Source organism: Crocuta crocuta, unplaced genomic scaffold, assembly GCF_008692635.1.
Source record: "Crocuta crocuta isolate KB4526 unplaced genomic scaffold, BGI_CrCroc_1.0 scaffold99, whole genome shotgun sequence".
NCBI classification, from domain to species: Eukaryota; Metazoa; Chordata; class Mammalia; order Carnivora; family Hyaenidae; genus Crocuta; species Crocuta crocuta.
In genome coordinates, this window is record NW_027551560.1 from 6,387,137 (window position 1) to 6,407,917 (window position 20,781).

Consider the following 20,781-nt stretch of genomic DNA (forward strand, 5'->3'; position numbering starts at 1 on the left):
TAAAAATAATGCCTGGTTGAGAGATCTGCCTCCATATACACTCTTCAGTGGGGTGTATGCAATTAACATCTCCCTGCTCTTTGATCAATGTCACATTGAACGGACACTAATAAGGTGGAGAGGAGGGACACAGTTTATTTAGGAAGCGTGTACCCATAACGTTAACGTTAACGCACTGAGAAGGATCCTTCTGAAGCTCTCATCCTGTAGAACTTCTGACTCCATGTCACCACACTGATGCTCACTATTTATTTTTTAAAAAAGATACAAACAGATCCAGAAAGCCCCGACCAACTGTGCAATTTAGGAAGAGGGGAGTTTAAATTCTAGGGACTCAAAACATCACCTCCAGGTTTATTGTGGACCCAGAATTAACAGGTTTTGCCACTCGTAACAGGGTCATTGTCTCCAAAAGATTTCCAATCTGCTCTTGAACGTTTGAGGGTATGTGGGCGTGTGTGCGTGTCAAGAGAGGTACAACGAAGGCTGCATAAACTAGGGTAATGTTCATGGCCCAGGTGAGGCTCACCACTAGGCACTTCTAGAACTCTTTAATACCAATGAAGATGAACAGATGTTAGCTCTAAACCCTGAGGTTCCGACGTCCACCACAATGACCAGTGCGGCGAGCCCATCTTCTCGGAAGCATGAACTGGGAGTGTCTGGATAGCAGCCAATGATCGTAAGAGATGCCCTGCACCTGAAGCAAGTCGGGCAAAGGGATAAGGCGACATTCAGGGCTAGCTTTCCACCAGCACCAAGCAATAAAGATATCCTGACTCTTCCAGCCTAACTAGGGCGGAACCCATGAAGGATTACAGACAGTGAAAAGAAAACAAAAACAAAAACAAAAAAATCACAGTACAGTACATTGGGAAACCACACACGTGTTCACACGCACAGCCAAACAGAATCGCATCCAACTACAGCTGGAGAAGCCACCGGGGTTAACGTACTTTCTTCATATCTGCTCATTAAACAACAAAATTATCACGCATAGCGTGTTTGAAAGTTAACAGTAACATTTCATACTACCACAGGGTTGTGATATGCAAATTTAAAATATTTTAAACAGAAACCTTTACAAAATAATCCTATTTCATAAGCAATATTTGCATAGAATTATACAGGTAAATTATACAATATTTAAGCAGCAGCAACATATGCTGAAATTTAAGACTAAGTTAAGCTTGGTTGTGGCACAGAGACCAATGTACAAATCGGGAGGGGCCCCGCTGTGGCCTCCCCACCGCCCACTCGGAGGGCAGGAGTGGAGAAAGCCCAGATCGCACTAGTTTACATCCGTTCCTTCGTATATTACATATGTGTACACCTCTTAAATATTTATAGAACTATTTCACAAAATAATACAATCGGTTACAGTAACACTGAACTGCTCTCCTGGTGCGCACATCTGTATAACTNCTTCCAATCTTTGGCCTCTTTGCTTCAGATTTTACTCACCCTTTGAAAGAAAAAAAAAAGGTAGTCAAACTAAGCAATAGGTATATGAGTCTGTATTTAGAAAACACAGCAGTAAGCAAACTGCTCAGCATTAGAACGCAGGCTGGGGGTGCTGGGTGGAGGGCATGAGCGGCTGGTCTGGGGCCTGGCGACCCAGATGTGTTCACGCTGTGACCCGGATATGTTCACTCTGTCACCTATGCATGGAGCTGTGTGTTACATACCTGTTACGGTGCTTATTATAAAGACTGAAAAACAGGTGAAAGGTGCAGCTGTTAGCCTCTTTGTTAGCTTGCACCAACCCTCAACAGGTGAGCAGCGAGGTGAGACACCCAATTTGGGACTCCATGGGCTCCCCAAGGATGACAAAGCTTGGACAGGGTGGCCTTGCCGCGGAGGTAAGAGGTCACTGGGGTTCGGCGTGGGACATACCAATGCCCAGGGGCTCCCCAAGGATGCAGCCTAGAGAACCCCAAAGAGCTCTGCCCTCCACGCGCCTGGGTGTCCCTCCACCACTGCTGAGGCCCGCCCACCGGCCGCACACACCTCAGTCGGAGCTCCTGCCCCGGGGCCTCTCCTCACATTCCACGTCCTGCAGCTCTATGACTTCCACCTTGGAATCCCTCCTCTCACACCGGACGTTAAAAGGCACATGGGGGTCCTCAAACAGCCCGTGGTCAGTCTCAGGGTAGTCCCCGTAGCCCGGGCAGAGTCCCCCTCGGGGGTTCCGACCAGACCCGGGCCCGGGGGCAGGCGGGGGGTGCACGGCGACAGTCACGGAGGCCGACGCCGTCACAGTGGTGATGGGCTGGCAGTAGCTGGGTGCAGAGCTGCCCACGGCAGTGAATGCTGGATGCCGAGGGTTGTTAGAACGGGCTCCCCGGGGGCCCGCACGGTCCCTATTGCTAGGGCCAGAATGCCCGTCAGTAGAAATTTCGAAAGCGTCTCTGCGCGGTCTGTAGGGGGGTGGCCGCGAGCCTTCTCTGGGAGGTTCCCTCCGGGGCTGCTGGCTTGGCCGTCCGGGAGGAAGGGGCTCTGAGTCCAGGTGGGGCTGCTGTCGAGGGTTTGAGGGTGGGTGATGTCTCGCTTCCGGATGGACCACCTGCAGAGGGCGAGAGCAGGTTAAAACAAGCGGGTGCTAAACGCCAGTCGGGGCGTTGCCACCGCCCCCCACTGCTCCCAGCCTTCCCTACTTGGCTCTGACTGCGACGGCCACCCCCACACAGCTCCTCACCAAGTGCTCAGTCAGCCCCACAAATGGCTGGGAGAAGCCCCCGGGAGCCAACCGGGCCTTCCACCCACAAAAGGAAAACTTGTTCTTTTAAAACCTCCACGACGTGGCAGAGGAGCGCCTTTTTTGGACCCTATGTCTAGGCTTTCTGAGGCACAGCTGGCCAGACACACAGGACTGCGGCCCATAAATGCAGGGCTGTGGTCGGAGAGCACCCGGACTGCCTCCCTCCCGGTTTACCACTCCACCCTGTGCTGCAGTCAGATCCCAAGCTCGTCCTCCTTGTGAACTGCTGGGCATCTGGCTCTGGCTCTGGCTCACCCAAATGCAGCACGTTGGCAGGACTGTCTGTACCTCCGCTGTAGAGTGCGGTAGCCATTAGGAGCATATGGCTATTTACATTTAAATTAACAACAATTCCAAATTCAGTCCCTTCATTGCACTAGCCATATCTCAAGTGCTCAACAGCCACATGTGGTGAGTGGTTACTATACTGGCGAGCACAGAGGGAGCATTTCCATCATCGCAGAAGGTTCCATGGGGCAGCGCTGCTCTGTCCGGTTGTTAGGAATCTAGTTTCTGGGTCTCTATACAAAGCATGGAGCAACACAGTGGCCACATCAATCAAAAGGACCGTGACCAACTTCAAAGTCGTTCAGCTTGTACCTATTTTTAGGCTCCCGCTGAACAAAACCAGATTCACACTGCAGCTCAGCAGGCATCGTCACGGGGGGTAAGAGGAGGAAAATTTAGGTTATTTGGTTGGCCTCTCTCTCTTTCATGGAAGGGCTGCTCTGGCCTGAGACTGGAATACCCATTTCCTGGAGGGACAGCAGGAGGCCCCGAGTTGGAACAGCACGCGCCTTAGAACCTTCCTTGGGTTTTGTGTGCTGGGCTCTAGGCCTGGGGGGCTCAGGACATCCTGGGGAGCATGGCGGCAACTCTCGGAGCCTCTGAGAAGGGGCTCCCAGGCTGCTCATGGCTCTCGCGCATTACTCAAGGCTGAGCTTCTCTGCTCCCTCCAGCTCCTTCGGGTAACATCTTGGACATCAATAATTGAAATAATTTTGTATTAAGGGCAATTAAAAGCAACAGAAGTAAGAGGGGGAAAAAAAATCACACTGTTGGCAATAAAAATACCACTACATTAAAAAAAAAAGGTATTATTCTAAAATGATATACAGCTTAAAAAAAAAAAAAAAGCAAAGCAGGCTTTACCTCTGGGCCTTAGGCTCAAATTATCCTTAGCCCGAACAAGACATATACTGCTTTTTATAGCTACTGTTACTGGCCCCTGCCCTCTTCAACCTATATGAGACAGAACCACACAAAACTCATGTTTTTATAGTGTGAGTCAAAGATGGGCAATTTCATAGGATTCTACCCAACCTACACTTTATTTCTGAATCCTATCTGTCTGGGATTTGCTGCCTAGGAGGCAGGGGCTGGCCCCTCGGGTGACTTACAGTGGAGCGGGCAAACACAGGGTTTTCTGTGGCTTCCACGATCACTTGGTGGGCAGGGCCCCTGGCGCCTTGCTGGGCCTCGTACTGCCGAAGCTCCTCACTGATGCCCGACACTGTCGTCTGAGAACTGTACTCCGAGTCAGAGGAATCCGACCCATTGTTTGCATGACCAGGGGGCACGGCAAACCGGACCACGCTGGGGGGTGGCTCAGGGGAAGGGGTGGGCAGTCGGTTCAGCCCATTGGCTGGAGACACCTATTTAAGGAGATTCCAGGTTAAAAGTGTGATCACCCATTTACCTGCCAGTCACACACGAAGTGCAAAGCTCAGTATTGTTCAGGGGTCTCTGCACCCGTCCTCTGACTGCCCCTACCCCTCCCGCTACCCCTCCCCCACTCTGCCACCTCGAGGACCATCAGGCCTGACAGCTGGAGCAAAAGAGCTGCCCTCTGCTTTCAAACTTTGGAAAGGCAGGCTGCGCCCTTTTTCCTTTTATTCAAGCCTAGATAGTCATCTTGAGTGGAAAATGCTCCACGGATATAAAACTACAAGACTCAGGCCACCAATCAGTTGATTTAAAAAAAAAAAAACCAAAACACAACTAGTACTGCATTCCCCAAACTATTAAATTGAAGAGAAAAAAAGCCATAGTTTTTCTATGAAAAACTTCATAGTCACTGAAATGTTTACTGAAAAAGTAAATAATCAGTAATGTGGATCTACCTAAAGATCTAAATGAACAGTGACCCTAGGACAAACAGCATTCAGGTGGCCTGGGGACTGTCCATTACAACCGGCATAATTACTGACCTCAGGATACGGTCCAAAGAAGGACAGAAGCACTGGCAGCAAAACCAGTCCATTGAGAACACCCAGGATTGTTAGAATTGCCAGGACAGCAAAGAAATACCTTGAAGATAAAAAGGACACAGGAGCGTTCACTGTGGCAAACGTAAAAGCAGCAAGCCTTCACGTGCCCAAATACTGCGCAGCACGTCAAAACCAAAAATGAACAAAACCCACATAGTTGAAAAGACGGTGGTTCAAATTCAGCACAACATTAGTTTTTTTTTTTTCTCTCTTTTTACCCTGTGACTCTCGAAGACTACATTCCACAACCCAAAGTGTTAAGTTCATGAAGGGGAGAGAGAAAAATTAGTTTGTTAATTTGCCGAAATCTCCTGGCATGTAATGTTATTTATGAATGTGTTACACAAACACAAAAATATGGAATGTGAGCTGAATGGCTGAGCAGATTGGAAGCACAAATACAATGCAGAGGGGCCCCGTCCGTGAAAACCCAGCAGAAGCAAACAAATGAAGTGAAGGGTGTAGAATTTAAACAATTTAGCTCAGGAGGAAAAGCAGCCCACTTCTGCAGGCAGCTAATCCACTGTGAAATGCTTCAGCATCTTAGAGCAGAATCTCTAATTAAGTCTCTAGCGTATCAGGTAAGGTTTTCCCTGGGCTTTCATTAATCACAACTTTCTGCCTAGAATTCTGTGAGTTCCAGTTTTACCAAACAGCTCCAACTGCAACCTTTTTAGAAGACAAGAACCAGCTTTCTGCAGAGAAAACGCTGCCCATTCTGTGGCTGCTGGGGCATTTGCGGGGGAGGGCGGTCCACAATGAGGGGGCTGCTCTGTAGGCCAAGCTTTTGTTGGACAATTTAGCATCTCTGAATACTCTTGTTTTGCGTCAGCCAATTCAAACATAAAGGCCGCAGCACCATGAAGAAGGGGAGAGTGCGCAAGTGGCCCTGCTTTCCCACCATTGAGGGCTAAGGTCTGGGATCCCTCATGAATACCAAGGTAAACCTGTCAGCTCGGGAGAGCTGCTGGCGAACACTCCACACAGCTGGAGGGAATGGGCTCCACACAAGTGTGCGTTTCTGGAACTAACTAAATCTAGGGAGATTTTGCTGCTAGTAGGCTGTGGTGGAGGGTGGGGGGCAGCTCAGGATGTTCTGGGAAGAGGGAGGGCAAGATATCTATCTGTTAATGGTCCTCTTGATCATAAAACAGAACAGGCACCAAACTTTGCCATGACTATATATGTTTCGACATTAGATGAAAGGAGAGAGATTCCCTATAAAAATACAAATACCTTGCAGCTATTGTAAACACCAGAAACTTCTGAACTGCATTAGTAAAAACCAAGCCGCCAATGTCTTGCTCTAATGTAAACTGCTGGAACTTTAGGCTGAAGCATATATCAGCAGCAGGCATTAAGACATTTGCATCCCATCCATCTAACTGTAGAATAAACAGACCAATTAGATTTCTGACGGCTTAGCATATACAATGTCTGCTCATTTAGTTGACCTCAGTGAGGGCTTTATCAGGTTAATCCATCCAGTTCTAGAAAATGGGAAGCCCTTTTAAGTGCTTGAAACAAGAACCCTGATATCTCTGGGAGGGAACAGGAAGCTATGGGTTGGATGATTGCTGGGATTCTGCCCTCCACCCTGGTTCCCAGCTGGTTACTCTAATTCTGGCTAAGTTTCCCTTCCGTGGCTCACTTAGCATCTCCACAGGGATGTGTGAGATCCTCTGAGATCCCATCACACCCAGGGTTTCCCATGGTTCTGAAATGCCTGTGAACTCTCTCCCCTGATAGACTGTAAGTTACATGGAGGGCGTCGGGGTCCACATTATTCACTGTTGTGTAAAATGTTACTGAGATGCTTGTAATTGCATTGTGCTGAGTGAGGACAAACACAGAAGAAACTCCGCTTGACATAGGGGTTTTATACCATAAAGAAACATCTACTAATGCTCGAATATGCATATGCTAAGGAAATAAAGGAATAGCCAAAATCAAGTTAAGAGCTGAAAATAAAACTTAGGCCAAAACCTTGATCTAATTTAGGCATACATCTACCTGGTATTGGCAAACAAGAATGTACTAATTGGCTTGTTAGGTGATTAACAGTGTGTGCGGAGAGGACCGACAGCCTGGGTATCACCTGGGAGCTGGCCGGAAATGCAAATTCTGCTCTACACGCTGCCTGCACCCAGTGCAATCCGACCTGCATTTGCAGAGAGCCTCGGATGATTCATAAGCACTATGCGGTGTGAGAAGTACTGGTCCATGATGCAAGAGCTATTTTATCTCTTCATTTACCCTAAACTACATGGAGTAAACTCTGGCACTCTTTCAAGGAAGACTAAATCTCTGTTGCCGAACTGCCCAATGGGGTATACCACAGACCAATGGATTGATCTTTTTCTGTAATAAGGGAACTGGGACGGAACCTTAAAGCCCTCTTCTTTCTACTTGAAAATGAAAGACCTATTATAGGCACACACACCAAGAGAGCCTGTTTCGATTCTCTCTCCAGATTACTGAAGCATCCCAAACAACGCAGTCATGTCTCACATGTGGTTCTGCTTTACCACGGTTCTAATTCTGGCCTCTCTTTCCCTTACTGATGATTCTGGCCTTGCCCCTCCATGGAGCAGCACTGTTACATCCAAGAGTAGCTACTTCACGACACAGTGGAGGCTCTTCAGACAAGAAAATGGTCTTTCCCTGCAGTTCTCAAATTCTTTTCAGAAGGAAAACTTGGCCCTCCTTTTCTACATCACAAACTTGCATTCTTCATAAATCCACCAGAAACTGCCTGCCTTGGGTTCTAAAGAGAAGTATCCAAACTAGGCCTAGATTTCCAACACATGACACCAGACTCACATACCTAAGGCGCCCTAAATCTTAGTGAGAACTTGAATGTGAAATCTGGGCATGCTACCTTAGCTTCTTGAAAGAATAAAATGTAGATGACAATTTCAGGTATTTGTAAGTTTTCTACAGTTTTGGAAGAGAAGTCAAGGTCAAAATCGATCAGTTAAGGGGAACTCAGGTCAATGCCGGGGTACTGGGTAGCCCCCTGGTTTCAAGTTGTGGAGCTGTCTTTGCTGCTGGCCACAGACTCTCCATCTCTTCTCCCCAAGATGTTCATGAAAAGGCCTCTAGAAGAGACCTTGTCCTTATGCCTGTCAGCATATCTCTGAGTTAATAAACGCAAGAGAAAGTGGAGTCACAGACTGTGGTAATCATTCCTCAATGTATTCGTATATCAAAACATCATGCTGTATACCTTAGACATCTATAGTTTTGATTTGTCAATTATACCTTGATCAGGCTAGGGGGATGAAGAGTAGAGTCACAATGAAGACACGCTACTGTTTACTGGATACACAAGGAAGTAAGCAACAGAGATCCTAACAATGATAACAATTCCTAAAAATGAGGATTCTCTGCCCTCCCGCTTACCTGACAATGAAGTCAAACTCCGATCCTGCCAGCATGAGCACTCCCAGCAGAGTGGAGACAGCGCCGTCCAGGACAGGTGCAAACATGTGCTCCAGGGCAAGCACGGCCCTGCGGTTCTTATCGCCAATGGCAGTTAGGAAGGCCTGTGCAAGGAGAAGACGTGGGGTGAGCAGGTGCCCAGACTGAGCCTGGTCCATGGTCAGCTCTGTCCAACACGCTACATATAAGCTGTTTTAATCAGTCTATATGGACCTGTACGGACCTCCTCACAGCTTCCCGTTTAGCTCCTGGACTATTTAATCTAGGTTGCTAGAGTACCTAGATCTAGGCTTACACTAAAATGACCTATTCATGATGTTTCGTCATATTTGGTGTTGATATAAGCCTTTTTAAAAAAATATTTATTTTTGAGAGACAGAGACAGAGTGTGAGCAGGGTAGGGGCTGAGAGAAAGGAAGATAGAATCTGAAGCAGGCTACGGGCTCTGAGGTGTCAGCACAGCCCAATGTGAGGCTAAAACCCGCGAACCATGAGATCATGACCTGAGCTGACGTCGGATGCTCAATCGACTGAGCCACCCAGGTGCCCCACTATGTCAATGTAAATCTTGAACAACAACAAAAAAAGTCAGAAAGCATATTTACTTTAAATTAAAAACCAAACCAAACTATACAAAATGGAGTAAAACATTCCCCTCTTTTCTCTGCTACTCTCCTTAGGTTTTTTTCCCCAACCTGAATAAGCACAGAGCATTCACGTGGGAGACCTATGGTGTGAAAATGACAGCATTCTTCCTGATTTTATGGAAGGTCAAGATCTTACTTCTGAGTAGGCTTAGCTGAGGGTTGCATGCAACTGGATGCCAAGTACATATTTCCTCATTGATGATGTGGTGTTTATTGCTGTGTTCAAACTAATGTGTTTGTAGTACATCTAAACACCATGGAAGTATCACAAGAAAATTAGAGGACTTGAAATTCAAGCCTATTCTAACTCCGTGTGGTCATATCCCCACCTCCTTTACCTTCTGAATGCTCCGCTAGGTCAAGAATGCTGTTGATACCAAATGGCGACTTTAGAGTAAGCCCCAGCATATCAGACTATTGGTTTGAGAGTGTGACCCAGGACCATTTTAACGTGAGTCAGTTACTGCTATACCCTGCCTGGCCTTTCAGTGGGACCCCAACAGAGAGGGCTGAGGCTGGCACAAGTCCCTTCTCTGCCTGAAAGTTAAAGGCTGCTCTGGGACATGCTGCGAAGAGAAGGCTGGGGCACGCTGCAGGTCACAGCCCCTTAAAAATCAAGGCCTTCAACACACCGGGTGCGTTCCCATCCCTTGGGGAGCCTGTGGAAGAACAGTAAGGTTGTTGTTCTGAGCAGACGAAGAGCGAAACATTTACAAAAATGTGCTATGAGTTTCCATACTTTCTCTAAAGTGCACATGCTCTTTTAGAGTGGGGTTGACTTTAGGGCCAACACAACTACCTTTTTCCTCATGGGAGAAAAGCAATAAGATGGTTTGGAGCCATGTTATTTTGTACCATACTTGGCCATGAGGCCACAGGGGTCAAGCTGGGTTTTATCATCTCATGTTCGACTGAGGTTGTGGGAATAGCTAACTGACAGGAACCACTGATTCCCTGAAGAGTGCTCCTCACCAACCTTAGTCCTTCATTTTACACACCTTGGAAGAGCAGGAACTTCCTGCTTTAAATAGATCTTCACATACAGGGTCAGGTAGGAACACCATATCCCGAGTGTAGTGTCTCAATGGAGGTGTGGGCTACCAGCACTGAGCAGGGGTTACTGCTCACAAAGCCGAGCTGGCTCTTGGGTGCCCTTAAATTCTTGGAATTAAATCTATACAAGTGGTAGAAGCATTCCTTAATTGTCTACCCAACACCGGTTTGGACATTTATGTTCACACTGCCTCACGTGGGAGGCCCAGGGTGCAACAACAGTTTGAAGGCTGCAGTTTTCATTTTCACTGTAACAACCTGTTCTAGGATGCTTTTATTTGCAATGCTAGCTACCAAAAGTTTAAAAAAAAAGTGATTTTCATTCATATCAGAATAAAATTACTAGTGGATTCTTAACTCTCAAGGTTATTTCCTTTTTTGAGGGAATGATACTAAGAATTATTTACATTCTAAGCTCTAGGCTAGTGGGCTCTTCTTTTTTTAAAAATCCCCTCTCAGGGGCACCTGGGTGGCTCAGTCAGTTGAGCATCCAACTTCAGCTCAGGTCATGATCTCACGGTTTGTAGGTTCGAGCCCTGAGTCAGGTTCTGTGCTGACAGCTCAGAGCCTGGAATCTGCTTCAGATTCTGTGTGTGTGTATGTCTCTCTCTCTCAAAAATAAATAAGTAAACATTACATTTAAAAAAAATCCCCTCTCCCTCCTCCCAACTCAATGGAGGAAAAAAATTTGGATAGGGTCCAAATTTAGAGAATATTGCTTCTATATCACCAGCTTTTCCTTATACACTGAGGAAAAACGGGACAACCTCAACAAAACATTCCTTCTGAAACACTAAAGTTTACAGTCTCTAAAGTGCATAAAAATGGCCCAGAAAGACTCCTTGTGGAGAAACTAAGAAGGTACAAGACAGAGCATATGTGCACACATATACACCACATATGCCATGTGTTGAGCCCAAAGAAAATCAATGCCAGTGACTCCAGAAGCAAGGCCAAAACTTTGACCCAAGCTCTATGCTAGGTTTCCTATGTAGGGCATTCCAAACAGGAGTATTTACTTGGTCAGCAAATATTTATCGAGTGCCTACCAAAAACCCCAAGGATGAGGGTATAAAAAGTGCAAGTGTGCACAGAACAGAACTCAAACACTGCTGCGAGGCTTTTGAATCATTTTCTGAGAAATGCACACAATTGGTTTGCCTCTTGGATTAAAGACTCCTCCTGACATTTAACTCCCTCCAACAAACCACTCACAGGACTAGGCACAGAACAAGAGAGCGGGGAGGAATCCCACTGAGAACCACCCCAGTTCTCTTACTTTCTGCTCTTATGAATTTGGGAGGCCGGGAAGTTTAAGGAACTGGGTGGGCTTAGCTGGGAGAACCAGTTCCTCTGCCTCATTGGCCCCAGGGTATCTCCTCGGCTGCTGACCTGCCTCACCCTCAGTCACACCATCTCTAACAGGCCTGTGAGTGTGGTCTCACTTTACCCGTGTATATTACATTCACAGCATCAAACTTAGGAACAAAGGTGACAACTTACGGATCTGATGTTAAGGACACCAAATAAGCAGAATCCTTCCTGGCCCACACTGACCCGGCCAGGTGCTCTTTCACCTCCCGTACCTTTCTCCTTAGACTGCCCAGGGTAGGGGGAGGAGACCACCTAGATTTCAGCCTGTCCAGCACAGGACTGCCTGTGCTCTGAAGCCTCTTCACTAGAACGTGTCATTATGTGTGTTCCTTGATGCTGGAGAAAATGGAAAGGTTTCCAACTTGGGAGACTACGAGAGCGAGAGGAAACACACTGCCTTTTCATAAAGTTCTCAGTGAAGAGGTCTGCCATACCAGAGCAACGTGAACAGTGAACTCCACTCCGATGCCCACAGAAGCGATCAGGATGACCACCGGCACAGCACTCAGCTTGATTCCAATGAGGCCCATCATGCCGAAAAGCTCGACCGTCATCAAAGCCAGGACTGTCACCTTCAGGAAGATGCACAGCATGAGTGGATGGGCACACGTGCACTGGAGGTGCTGAAGACGGGGAGGGGCTTGCTGGGGTGAGGCGTGGACAAACACCGGGGACCCAGACAGAATGCAGGTGCTGACTTGCTTTAAGTTTGGACACCTGCCTTTACTTTCTAATTCACTGTGTCCCTGCTGAGAAGGGAGACTTTGGGACAATTCTGGGACAGCTACTTTGGGACAGCAGCCTGTACAAGGAATACATAAAGGCAAAGTTTAGTATTGTACTGTGAATTGTTTTTCCAATATACCTGCTCTAGAAAGCGGGAAAAAAAAAAATCACAATTTTCCATTTGAGGCAAATAACAATTACACAAACACGGACTTGTCGCTAGCTACAAATCTAATACAGTTTAAAACAAGGTATTTCCTTTTGCTTTGATCTTAATCATCAGAAAGTGTCCTTCCGAACTCACAACAGAGTTGAAACGTTAGTGTTTTGGGTTTCCCCACCCTACATCCTAAAGAAAGCAGATAGGACGGGTGAATAAAAGTTCTTTTACGTAAAGGCAGCCTTGCTTTTGTTTAGAGAGCCCATGGGTTAAGAGAGGATGGCTAGGGAGAAAGGGGGGCTTCTGGTCAGCTGACATGGGTCAGGTTACAGGCGCCTTCACTTTGAAGAAATGAGGAGAGAGGCGGCTGGACACAGCAGACAGTTAAATCCAAGGAAAAGCTTTTATTTGCCTTTCATCTGCCTTGTAAAAATTTGCGCAGAGATGGAAAGAAAATCTGTGAGGTAGACTTTGGAGTTTCTTGGGCCAAAGGGGAGAAAATCCAAATAAAATGGTAAACTTTCCCCAGGCGGAAGACAAGGAGTGAACGATCTTCCTTTGTTGGGGGTGGGGGGACAAGTACAATAAAAGTTCCTTTTGCTTTCTTTTAGTAAGCTAATGAAAGATGGACAACATCAATTGCTTAAGTACCATGAAAACCCCTGCAGACTAAACATTTACCTTTTAACATACCTGCCACACAGACTTACGGTACAGAAACCAGCCCTGGTCTCTGTTTTTATAATTTTGGCACTTTGAAGGCTATACCACAGTTCATGGAATTTAAACACTGCCATGATTTTATTAGACTCTCTATGAAACTTACTTCAAATCTGAGAGTATTATACTTGGAAGAAGGATGCCAAAAAAATCAGTAGTAATACTAGTTCATCACTGTCCTTCTAAGTTTAAAATACACAGGATGCACAAAACCATCTCAAAAACCATCTTACCCTTCACACCCCTTTCCTAAATTCTCTAATTACTCCCCTCTCCCTCTTTTTAAGAAGAATCTTCTCTATGTTAGGTCTGGGATGTAGTCATAAAAGAACACTTTAAATAAAAAAAAAAAACCCAGTTACATTTTTATTTAATAAACGCTCAGAGTATTTGTGTTTAATAAATGCTAGGAGCTGTTATAGAACATGTGTTTAAAAACTCCCCCATCTTTACACGGAAAGTTTAAAGCTGTAGAAGGGACATGAGATGAAGGCCATTAAAGGCTCTACCTAACCACGAACCTCGCCACCTCCCGCAGAATAAATATAGCAAGGATGATGCAATCTATACCCTCCTCCAGAGGCCCAGACATAAACACAACTTCCCGGCTGCAGCAAGAGCTAGGCTGAAAGGAATCCGACTTCCCCAAAAACCCTCCGAATGAACTCACAATGATCCCGGCCGTCCAGGGGTTCAGGAGGAAGACGGCGCACACAAGGAACGTGCAGGCCAGCACCACGCTGATGGACAGCAGGAGCCAGTGGCGGAGGCCGATATACTGTTCCCAGAAGAGGAAGGGGTAGCCGTTGGGGTAGCTGGAGAGCCCCAGGCTTGTGTAGTTGTTGCAGATGGTTCTGACTTTTTCGATTGCTTCCACGAAGTCTGAGGTGTCCCGCAAGCCATTGAGGTAGAAAGGGAACTGAGCGTATTCAATGGGCTCCGCTGCTGGGACTGGACAGAGAAGATAGTGGTAAGGGGCCATGGCTGAAGGCTCCGGTGAACAGGCGTGACCCGGGCACGGCAGAGACTCGGCACACCCCACTACTGGCCATCCCCAGATCTGGATCCCGCATTCTCTACCATCGCAAGGAACAGAGAGGGAACTCTGCAACAGAGTCCCTCACTGCACTTCTCCCAACGTGAGAGACAAGCTACCGATGGCGGTCTTCAGGCCTTTACAGTTTTAATCTTTGGTTCATAAAGGTTTTAAGCAATAATCAACATTTGATTTTTTTTATTTGGTGGGGGAGGGGAGGAGCCCAGGATCTGTGTATTTATTTAACCTTTGATTTTAATCTTCTAGAAGCAGTCACTTTTGTAAGAATTCAATGGCGGGAGAATTTTTTTTGTTCAACTGACACAACAGAAAATACAAAGTTCAAACTGTTTTACTCAATCACTTATGAGAACAAAATAATTCGAAAGTCATGCTTTACTGAGAAAAACGCTTAACTTTCTTATCCTTTTAGTGATCTAACACACTTAAACCTTCCATGCTTCTTTTTTAATGCAATGCTAAGTCTTCAGCAGCAGGGGAAGAAATCCTCATACAACAAGCATTTAGTTACTGCCGTTGTGTGTTCCAGACCCTTTGGGGTCATTCAGTTGACTTGCTAAACATGATTTGCCCTATTATAATCTCAACTATAAATTTTCATTAAGACAAGCCTTGGCTGCTTGCCACAAGACTCTGGGGTTTAGATACAGAGAAGCACAACCCGCTTCCTCTCCAGCCATGTTTGCAAAGGTACCCGTCGTCTTTGTCACGTCCTCCCTCGGCCTCATATCCAAGGTATAAGCTACTAACACCTCTAACATAAATGCAAATTAAATCCGTACGGGACTACCTGTCAGGGTCGTGGCTGAGAGAGGAAAGGAAGAGAACGCTGCTGTATACAGAACTATTCTGCTCCAGTTTCAACAGCTCTGACAGAATACAGGTGCTTGGTGGCTTAGAGGAATGACCCAAGTTGCCAAAAATCCCTTCAACACCGGAGTTGACAAAGTAAAGATAAACATATAATCCCCAAGCGATAAAACTCTGCAATAGTAAAATACCACTCAACCTGGAGGCGTCCCCAGCTTTCACATGGAACAGCTGGCATTAAAGAGAGCTGCCTGGTGGACATCCTAGAGTGCAAGCCACAGATGGAAGTTAGGGGTTCTCATTTCCCAACGTGACAGAGCACGGGTTGTATCCCATTACACATCCTCATGTGTCTCCCAGAGTTTTAAACTCAAAGAAATATATTGTTCTGTTTACACTTTTGAACCCTGGGTAGCGTCAGCAGATGAGGGCCATGACGGAGCTTGGGAGAGCAGGGTAAGGCCCTTCGTCAGTGGGGCCCCCGCTGGAGGGCTACTTACTTCTGAGCCTGGTTTCTGGCATGTAGTCAGCTTTGTCGTGCACCCACTCAGGACGGTGAGGCCGGATGTTGGCCTGGGAGGCGGCGTAAGCCACGGGGTCATTGCTGACCCAAGCAGTCAGGTAGATGTAGAAAGCGCTGGGGTTGATGATACCGTCTGCATCCACCAGGCGCCGTTTGGTCAACTGCAGAATGGGAAGAACAGGGGTCTTTCAGAATGGGGTTGGGGGTAAAGACACTCCTCCCTGGTGGAGGGGGGGAGGGGAAGCAGAGCCCCACACCAGTATCTGCAACAAAGACTAGAATGTCCCCTCTTTGAACATGTAGAAAATCCCGTCAGAACACCTTTCCTTTCTTTCAGAATGCACTCATCAGAGGATGCAGTAATCGGTGTGTTTATAACACACACACAGTTCTGCAGATGGTCCAGGAATTGACTGAACCAATTAAATCTGAATGCTAAAAGACTGTCTGCAGCCAAGGCAGAGAATGAACAATCTGGAGAAACATATTTATAGGAGGGGAAGGGGGAAAAAAACCTGGCAAGAATCCCCATACACGTCTGTGTGCAGTTAACCTCTGCTGTTAACACTGAAGGAAATGCCACCCAGTAAATGGAGGAGAGCTATAAAAATAAAACAACATCTGTATAAATTTTGCTAACACTAGCCTCCTATGACCTGTGTATTCACAAAATGCCCATCGCCAGAGAGTGGAAGGGGTTGGTGCACGGCTCCGGTCTTTCTGGGTAACCTGATTTCTGAGGGATGTGGTCACGCTTAGCATGAATATGACACTCCCTCTGAAGTAGGTCTTGTGGGCTTTGCTTAGGTGAAAACACTGTGAGAGAGACACACACATACACAAACACACAAATATATTGTTCCTGTTTACGTTCAGGCCCGATTCCAATGCTTTGGGCCCTCTTAACACAATGAAAAACACCAGTGACAGCAGTTAATAAAGAAAGAGTGAAGAAAGAAAGAATAGAGCGAGAAAACGAAATTTCAGGGGTCTGGATTCAATTAATCCCTGGGATATGTAACAACTGCATGTCTTCAAGCCGTCTCTGGAATTATATAGCACAGCTCGTGGCCTCCGTGCATGCAGCACGCTTTTCTCCCTCCCAGGCAGAGGAAGTGATATCCGGGGGCCTGGCCCAATCACATTTGCTTTACCTTGTCCGGGGTCCCTAAAGCCCATCCCAGCCCGTGGGCATCCCCCTGCTATCTCTCTGGCAGGCTCCTCTGCCCACATCCTTGTCAAACCTGACAGCCTGCTGCATGCGGCCATAAAGCACCAAGTTCACACTCCATAATAACTCTGAACAATGTAGTTTGTAAATCTGTCACCTTTAATGCCAGCAAAAAAGGGGAGACAATAAACAGAGCTGCTGGGAAGATCATTAGCATGACGGTTTTCTGCCGGAGGGGGAAGCAAGTAAGCTACAAGGAGCAGAGGGAATGGGGTCCGGGAAAGTGGATAGTGGTGCTGGACTCCTACGAAACCTGAAGGATCCAAACACACTCCCCAACATGCCTGAGGAATCTAAAGGGATATGCCGGGACCCAGGCATCAAGGAGGAGGTGCAGATGCAGTCGCAGAATATGATCACCAAATTGAAATAGCTCCTGTTACCTAGTGGGGTGAGCAGAGCACTGAGTGCGCTCGGGGTCCAATGGCTGGCATTTCTTTTGCCTCACTCACGGCAGAGCCACCTGTCTATCCTGCTCCTCTACCTGCTGGGCCAGGGTGACCCCCCCCCCACCAAGAAATCAAATGCAACCAATCCTCCCCTCTAGTAACCGCTCTAGTCTAACTCACCCATCCACCCCAAATTCTGCTCATTCAAATGACTGCTACAAGCCCCCCAAGTTTGAAAATAAGACCAACACGGTAACATGCACTATTTTCAGAAGAGAACAATACAACATAGCATTTCTAGAATCCAAAAGAGCCTGCACTGCCTCGAGGGTCCTTGGTCAGAACAACTGCCCCGGAAGGAGGGTATCACACATGTGCCCACTTAACAGAGGAGCAGAGTGAGGCATTCTGCCTGCAGTCATGCAATTAGCGGATGGGATGCAGTGAATTTGAGCCAATTCAATACTCTCCCAGCCCCTGATGCCTCAGGTCTCCAGAGAGCACAGGCTGGTATGGCAGGCTGTGAACCGGTCTTCAGTACGGCATGGCCCCAGAGCTCTGCTCTCAACTATGCCCTCCGAAACCCCCAGGGTGTCGGGGCTGCGAGAGTACCTGACTGATGTCGATAGGTTTATCACGGCTGCCCGTTTGCACCAGGAGTTTGTAGGCAAGGACTCCATCATCGGATCCATTTTTGTAATTGTTTGGCATGATTTTCCCAGTTTCCCAGTCACTGTCGAATGCATCCTGAAGTCCTAGAAAGGGCAAACGTATATAACACATTATGCTTATTAACCAGAATGATCCTGCCCCTAATGGATTGGGCTGAGGACACTGAGCAGGACAAAGAAGTACTTGACATCACCCCAAATACTGTTCTACTTGTTTTCTTATATCAAGCTCAAGGGACACTATTAGATATTTCATGGGTAAACTTCAGGTTGCTAACAATCCCTGCTTCAAAGGCGAAGAGGGGAATACTCATTTCTAGGAATCAAATATCAGTGTTTTACCTTTACATAAAAGAAGAAATCCCTTCTTCTCCCCCAAGGCTATTTGGAAAGAAAGCAAGAGAGCGAGCTTGGGAGAGCTGGATGGCTGGGTGAGGACACCACACGGGCTCATTAGCCACTTCATGCCACCGTCAGGTGCTAAAGCAGTGGGTTCTTCGATACAATCAGAAATTCCACTAGGAGAGGGAAAAACGCATTCAAACTCCCAACTTCAAACAGCAACTCAGCTGCTTCTCGAGCCCAGGGTGAGTGAACACGATTCTGTCAATTTGTTCCATCTGTTCGACTTGTGGAGCTAATACAAGCTGTGGGATCGGCTGCCAGGTTGTGTAAAGATCACAGCCAACACCTATTCACTCTCCACTGTTCCTCTTTGCCACCCTTCCTCAGAAGGGGGGTGTGGAGGAGGGCGAGGGGAGGGAACTCGGGTGCGCCTGTGTGCGCAGGGAAATGCCTCACGGGGTAAATTTGGATCAGATTGAGAACAGGAAGCCACAGGCCAATACAAGGGGGCTCTGTGAGAACAGATGACAAACCACAAGCACAGGGAGGGGAAGGAAAGGGCTTTCTGGGGGTGGGGGATGGGCAAGCCCACCAGCCCACCACACACAGCTGCGCTTGGCCTCTGTAATCAAAACCATCATTACAGACCTGATGGTTTGGCTACAGCTGTAAAGAGATAAGCGTGCTGGAAGAGAAAACAGGGCCCTGGTGACCCGGCCTTAGGGGCTGAGTGATTCCCGCGTGCACACACTCTCCCCCCCGACACCCCCACCTCCTTTCCACTGCCCTGCTTCCCCCTAAATCCCCTCCCAAGTAGAACTCCCCAGCCCCAGTAGCTCTGGAAACCACATCTTTTGAACAAGCTGCGTATGCACGGGTTAGACATGGCCAGCAAGAAGGGAGAAGGGTTCATTTCATTTCACGACATGCCTTGAGTGACTTCAAAGACACCCCCCCCCCCAAATACTGGCTCCCTTAGCGCTCAAAATAATTAAGCTCTTGGCATGTGAAGCAGGGGGAGAGGGCAGCACAGGACCCTGTCTCCCCATCTCTCTCTTTAAACCTCCCTGCTGACCTTGCTGTGGGCATTGTTTTTACATGAACAATGTGGGGTAAGGCCCGTGGGCTCGGTGGTGAAGGAAGGCCCGGTGTGGAGGAGGGCGGGCGGGGGACCACCGGGGCAGCCACGCTCCCAACTCTCACACAGACTGGTTTTCACAGCGAGGCGTGCACAACAAGCCTATGGAACAGATGTTATTTTATTACCTAAAGCCTTTTTTTGTTTTTGAAAAAAATAAACAGGAGAGGAAAAACAACCCCTCCTCTCCCAGAAAAGAGACCTGGTCTGTTTTCCTCGCCTTAATAGAAATTTCATCGCTTCATGGCCTGTGTGGTACTTTAACCCTTTCCCTCTTGATCCGTTAATCCTAGGGAGCCACTCCGGCTCAGTGAGCACTGAGCTGTCTCACGTTTTACACTGATCACCGCTCATGTAATTCTTACAACCACCTCATGAGACAGCCCTGTTAGCATTATGGTTCCACTCAGCTTCCCCATCTGAGGCTTGGAAAGCAACTCGATGAAGGCAACCTAGCAGGCCAGGGCTGGAGCTAAGCTTTGGATCCAGGCAGCCGGGTTCCGAGGTTGGCTTGAACTATCGATGCTCTAAATTGCCCTGAACACACTAAGGTGCTCAGGAAATTATTTGCTAAAGGCAGGAATAAGATCAGCAGAGTTACTGTGGGCACCGATGATGTCTAGTGGCAAACAAGGCATTCCAAAACTGAGTGTAATTTTAAGATACTTATGCACTAAGAATCTGGGGACATCCTAGGGTGAACCAAAGAAAGACGGGGTTTGGGGAGGGAGGTCAACCCTGCCGGCACTCAGCTCAACTCCTCATCCACGCTGCCGGCCTTCCCCACGCCATTCACTCTACAAACGTGAATGAGAAGTAGTCACTGACCTCATGGAAAAGTTAAGTCCTTATAATCAGATTATTTTACGTTCTGACTAATTACCAAAACACTCAAATAACGAGTTGGCCCAAGATACATGTCCAACATGATTCTATACACAAAACGGGGGATATGAATTTTGCCTTCACTGCCCATTGACAAACATTTTATACTCTAACACACATATGCTGTAGAAAAGATTTGTGACATTTTACCTATCTTACAGCAAAATGTAAAAGTTTCACTAGAACCTGTTTCATTTTAAATTTTATACTAAATTTAATTTTCTAGTGAAAGTTCTGAGCTAATTACCCCAATTGTCAATTTCTCCTTGATAGGGGACCTAAAAATAAAACACCAATTTAAATTTTATAAATTTTATCTGTATAATTCAGTGTGAAATATAAATGAACACCATTTGGACATGATGCACAGTGTGGTTTTTATCTGCAACTTCGCCTTACTTGCATGTGTGTTTATTTAATTATTTATTTATTTATTTAAATGTTTTATTTATTTCTGAGAGAGACAGAGAGAAGGACAGCGTGAGCAGGGGAGGGTCAGAGAGAGAGGGAGTCACAGACTGAAACAGGCTACAGGCTCTGAGCTAGCTGTCAGCACAGAGCTCAACGCGGGGCTCAA

The 20,781-nt window shown here is 47.0% G+C and overlaps 1 protein-coding gene across 2 annotated transcripts in view; it reads right to left on the reverse strand.

Annotated features, from left to right (window-relative positions):
* Positions 1 to 1,423: 1,423 nt before the first annotated feature.
* Positions 1,424 to 20,781, reverse strand: part of PTCH1 (patched 1) — a 66,945-nt gene continuing 47,587 nt past the window's right edge. For both annotated transcript variants that reach the window (XM_077749499.1, XM_077749498.1), the window contains exons 16-24: positions 17,778 to 17,920; positions 15,523 to 15,706; positions 13,826 to 14,106; positions 11,984 to 12,121; positions 8,437 to 8,579; positions 4,972 to 5,071; positions 4,162 to 4,416; positions 2,011 to 2,566; positions 1,424 to 1,465 (exon numbers count right to left, since the gene is read on the reverse strand). In XM_077749499.1, coding sequence (XP_077605625.1) covers positions 2,012 to 2,566; positions 4,162 to 4,416; positions 4,972 to 5,071; positions 8,437 to 8,579; positions 11,984 to 12,121; positions 13,826 to 14,106; positions 15,523 to 15,706; positions 17,778 to 17,920 — 1,799 coding nt within the window. In that variant the 3' untranslated portion in view covers positions 1,424 to 1,465; position 2,011. The remainder of the gene's footprint in view (positions 1,466 to 2,010; positions 2,567 to 4,161; positions 4,417 to 4,971; positions 5,072 to 8,436; positions 8,580 to 11,983; positions 12,122 to 13,825; positions 14,107 to 15,522; positions 15,707 to 17,777; positions 17,921 to 20,781) is intronic.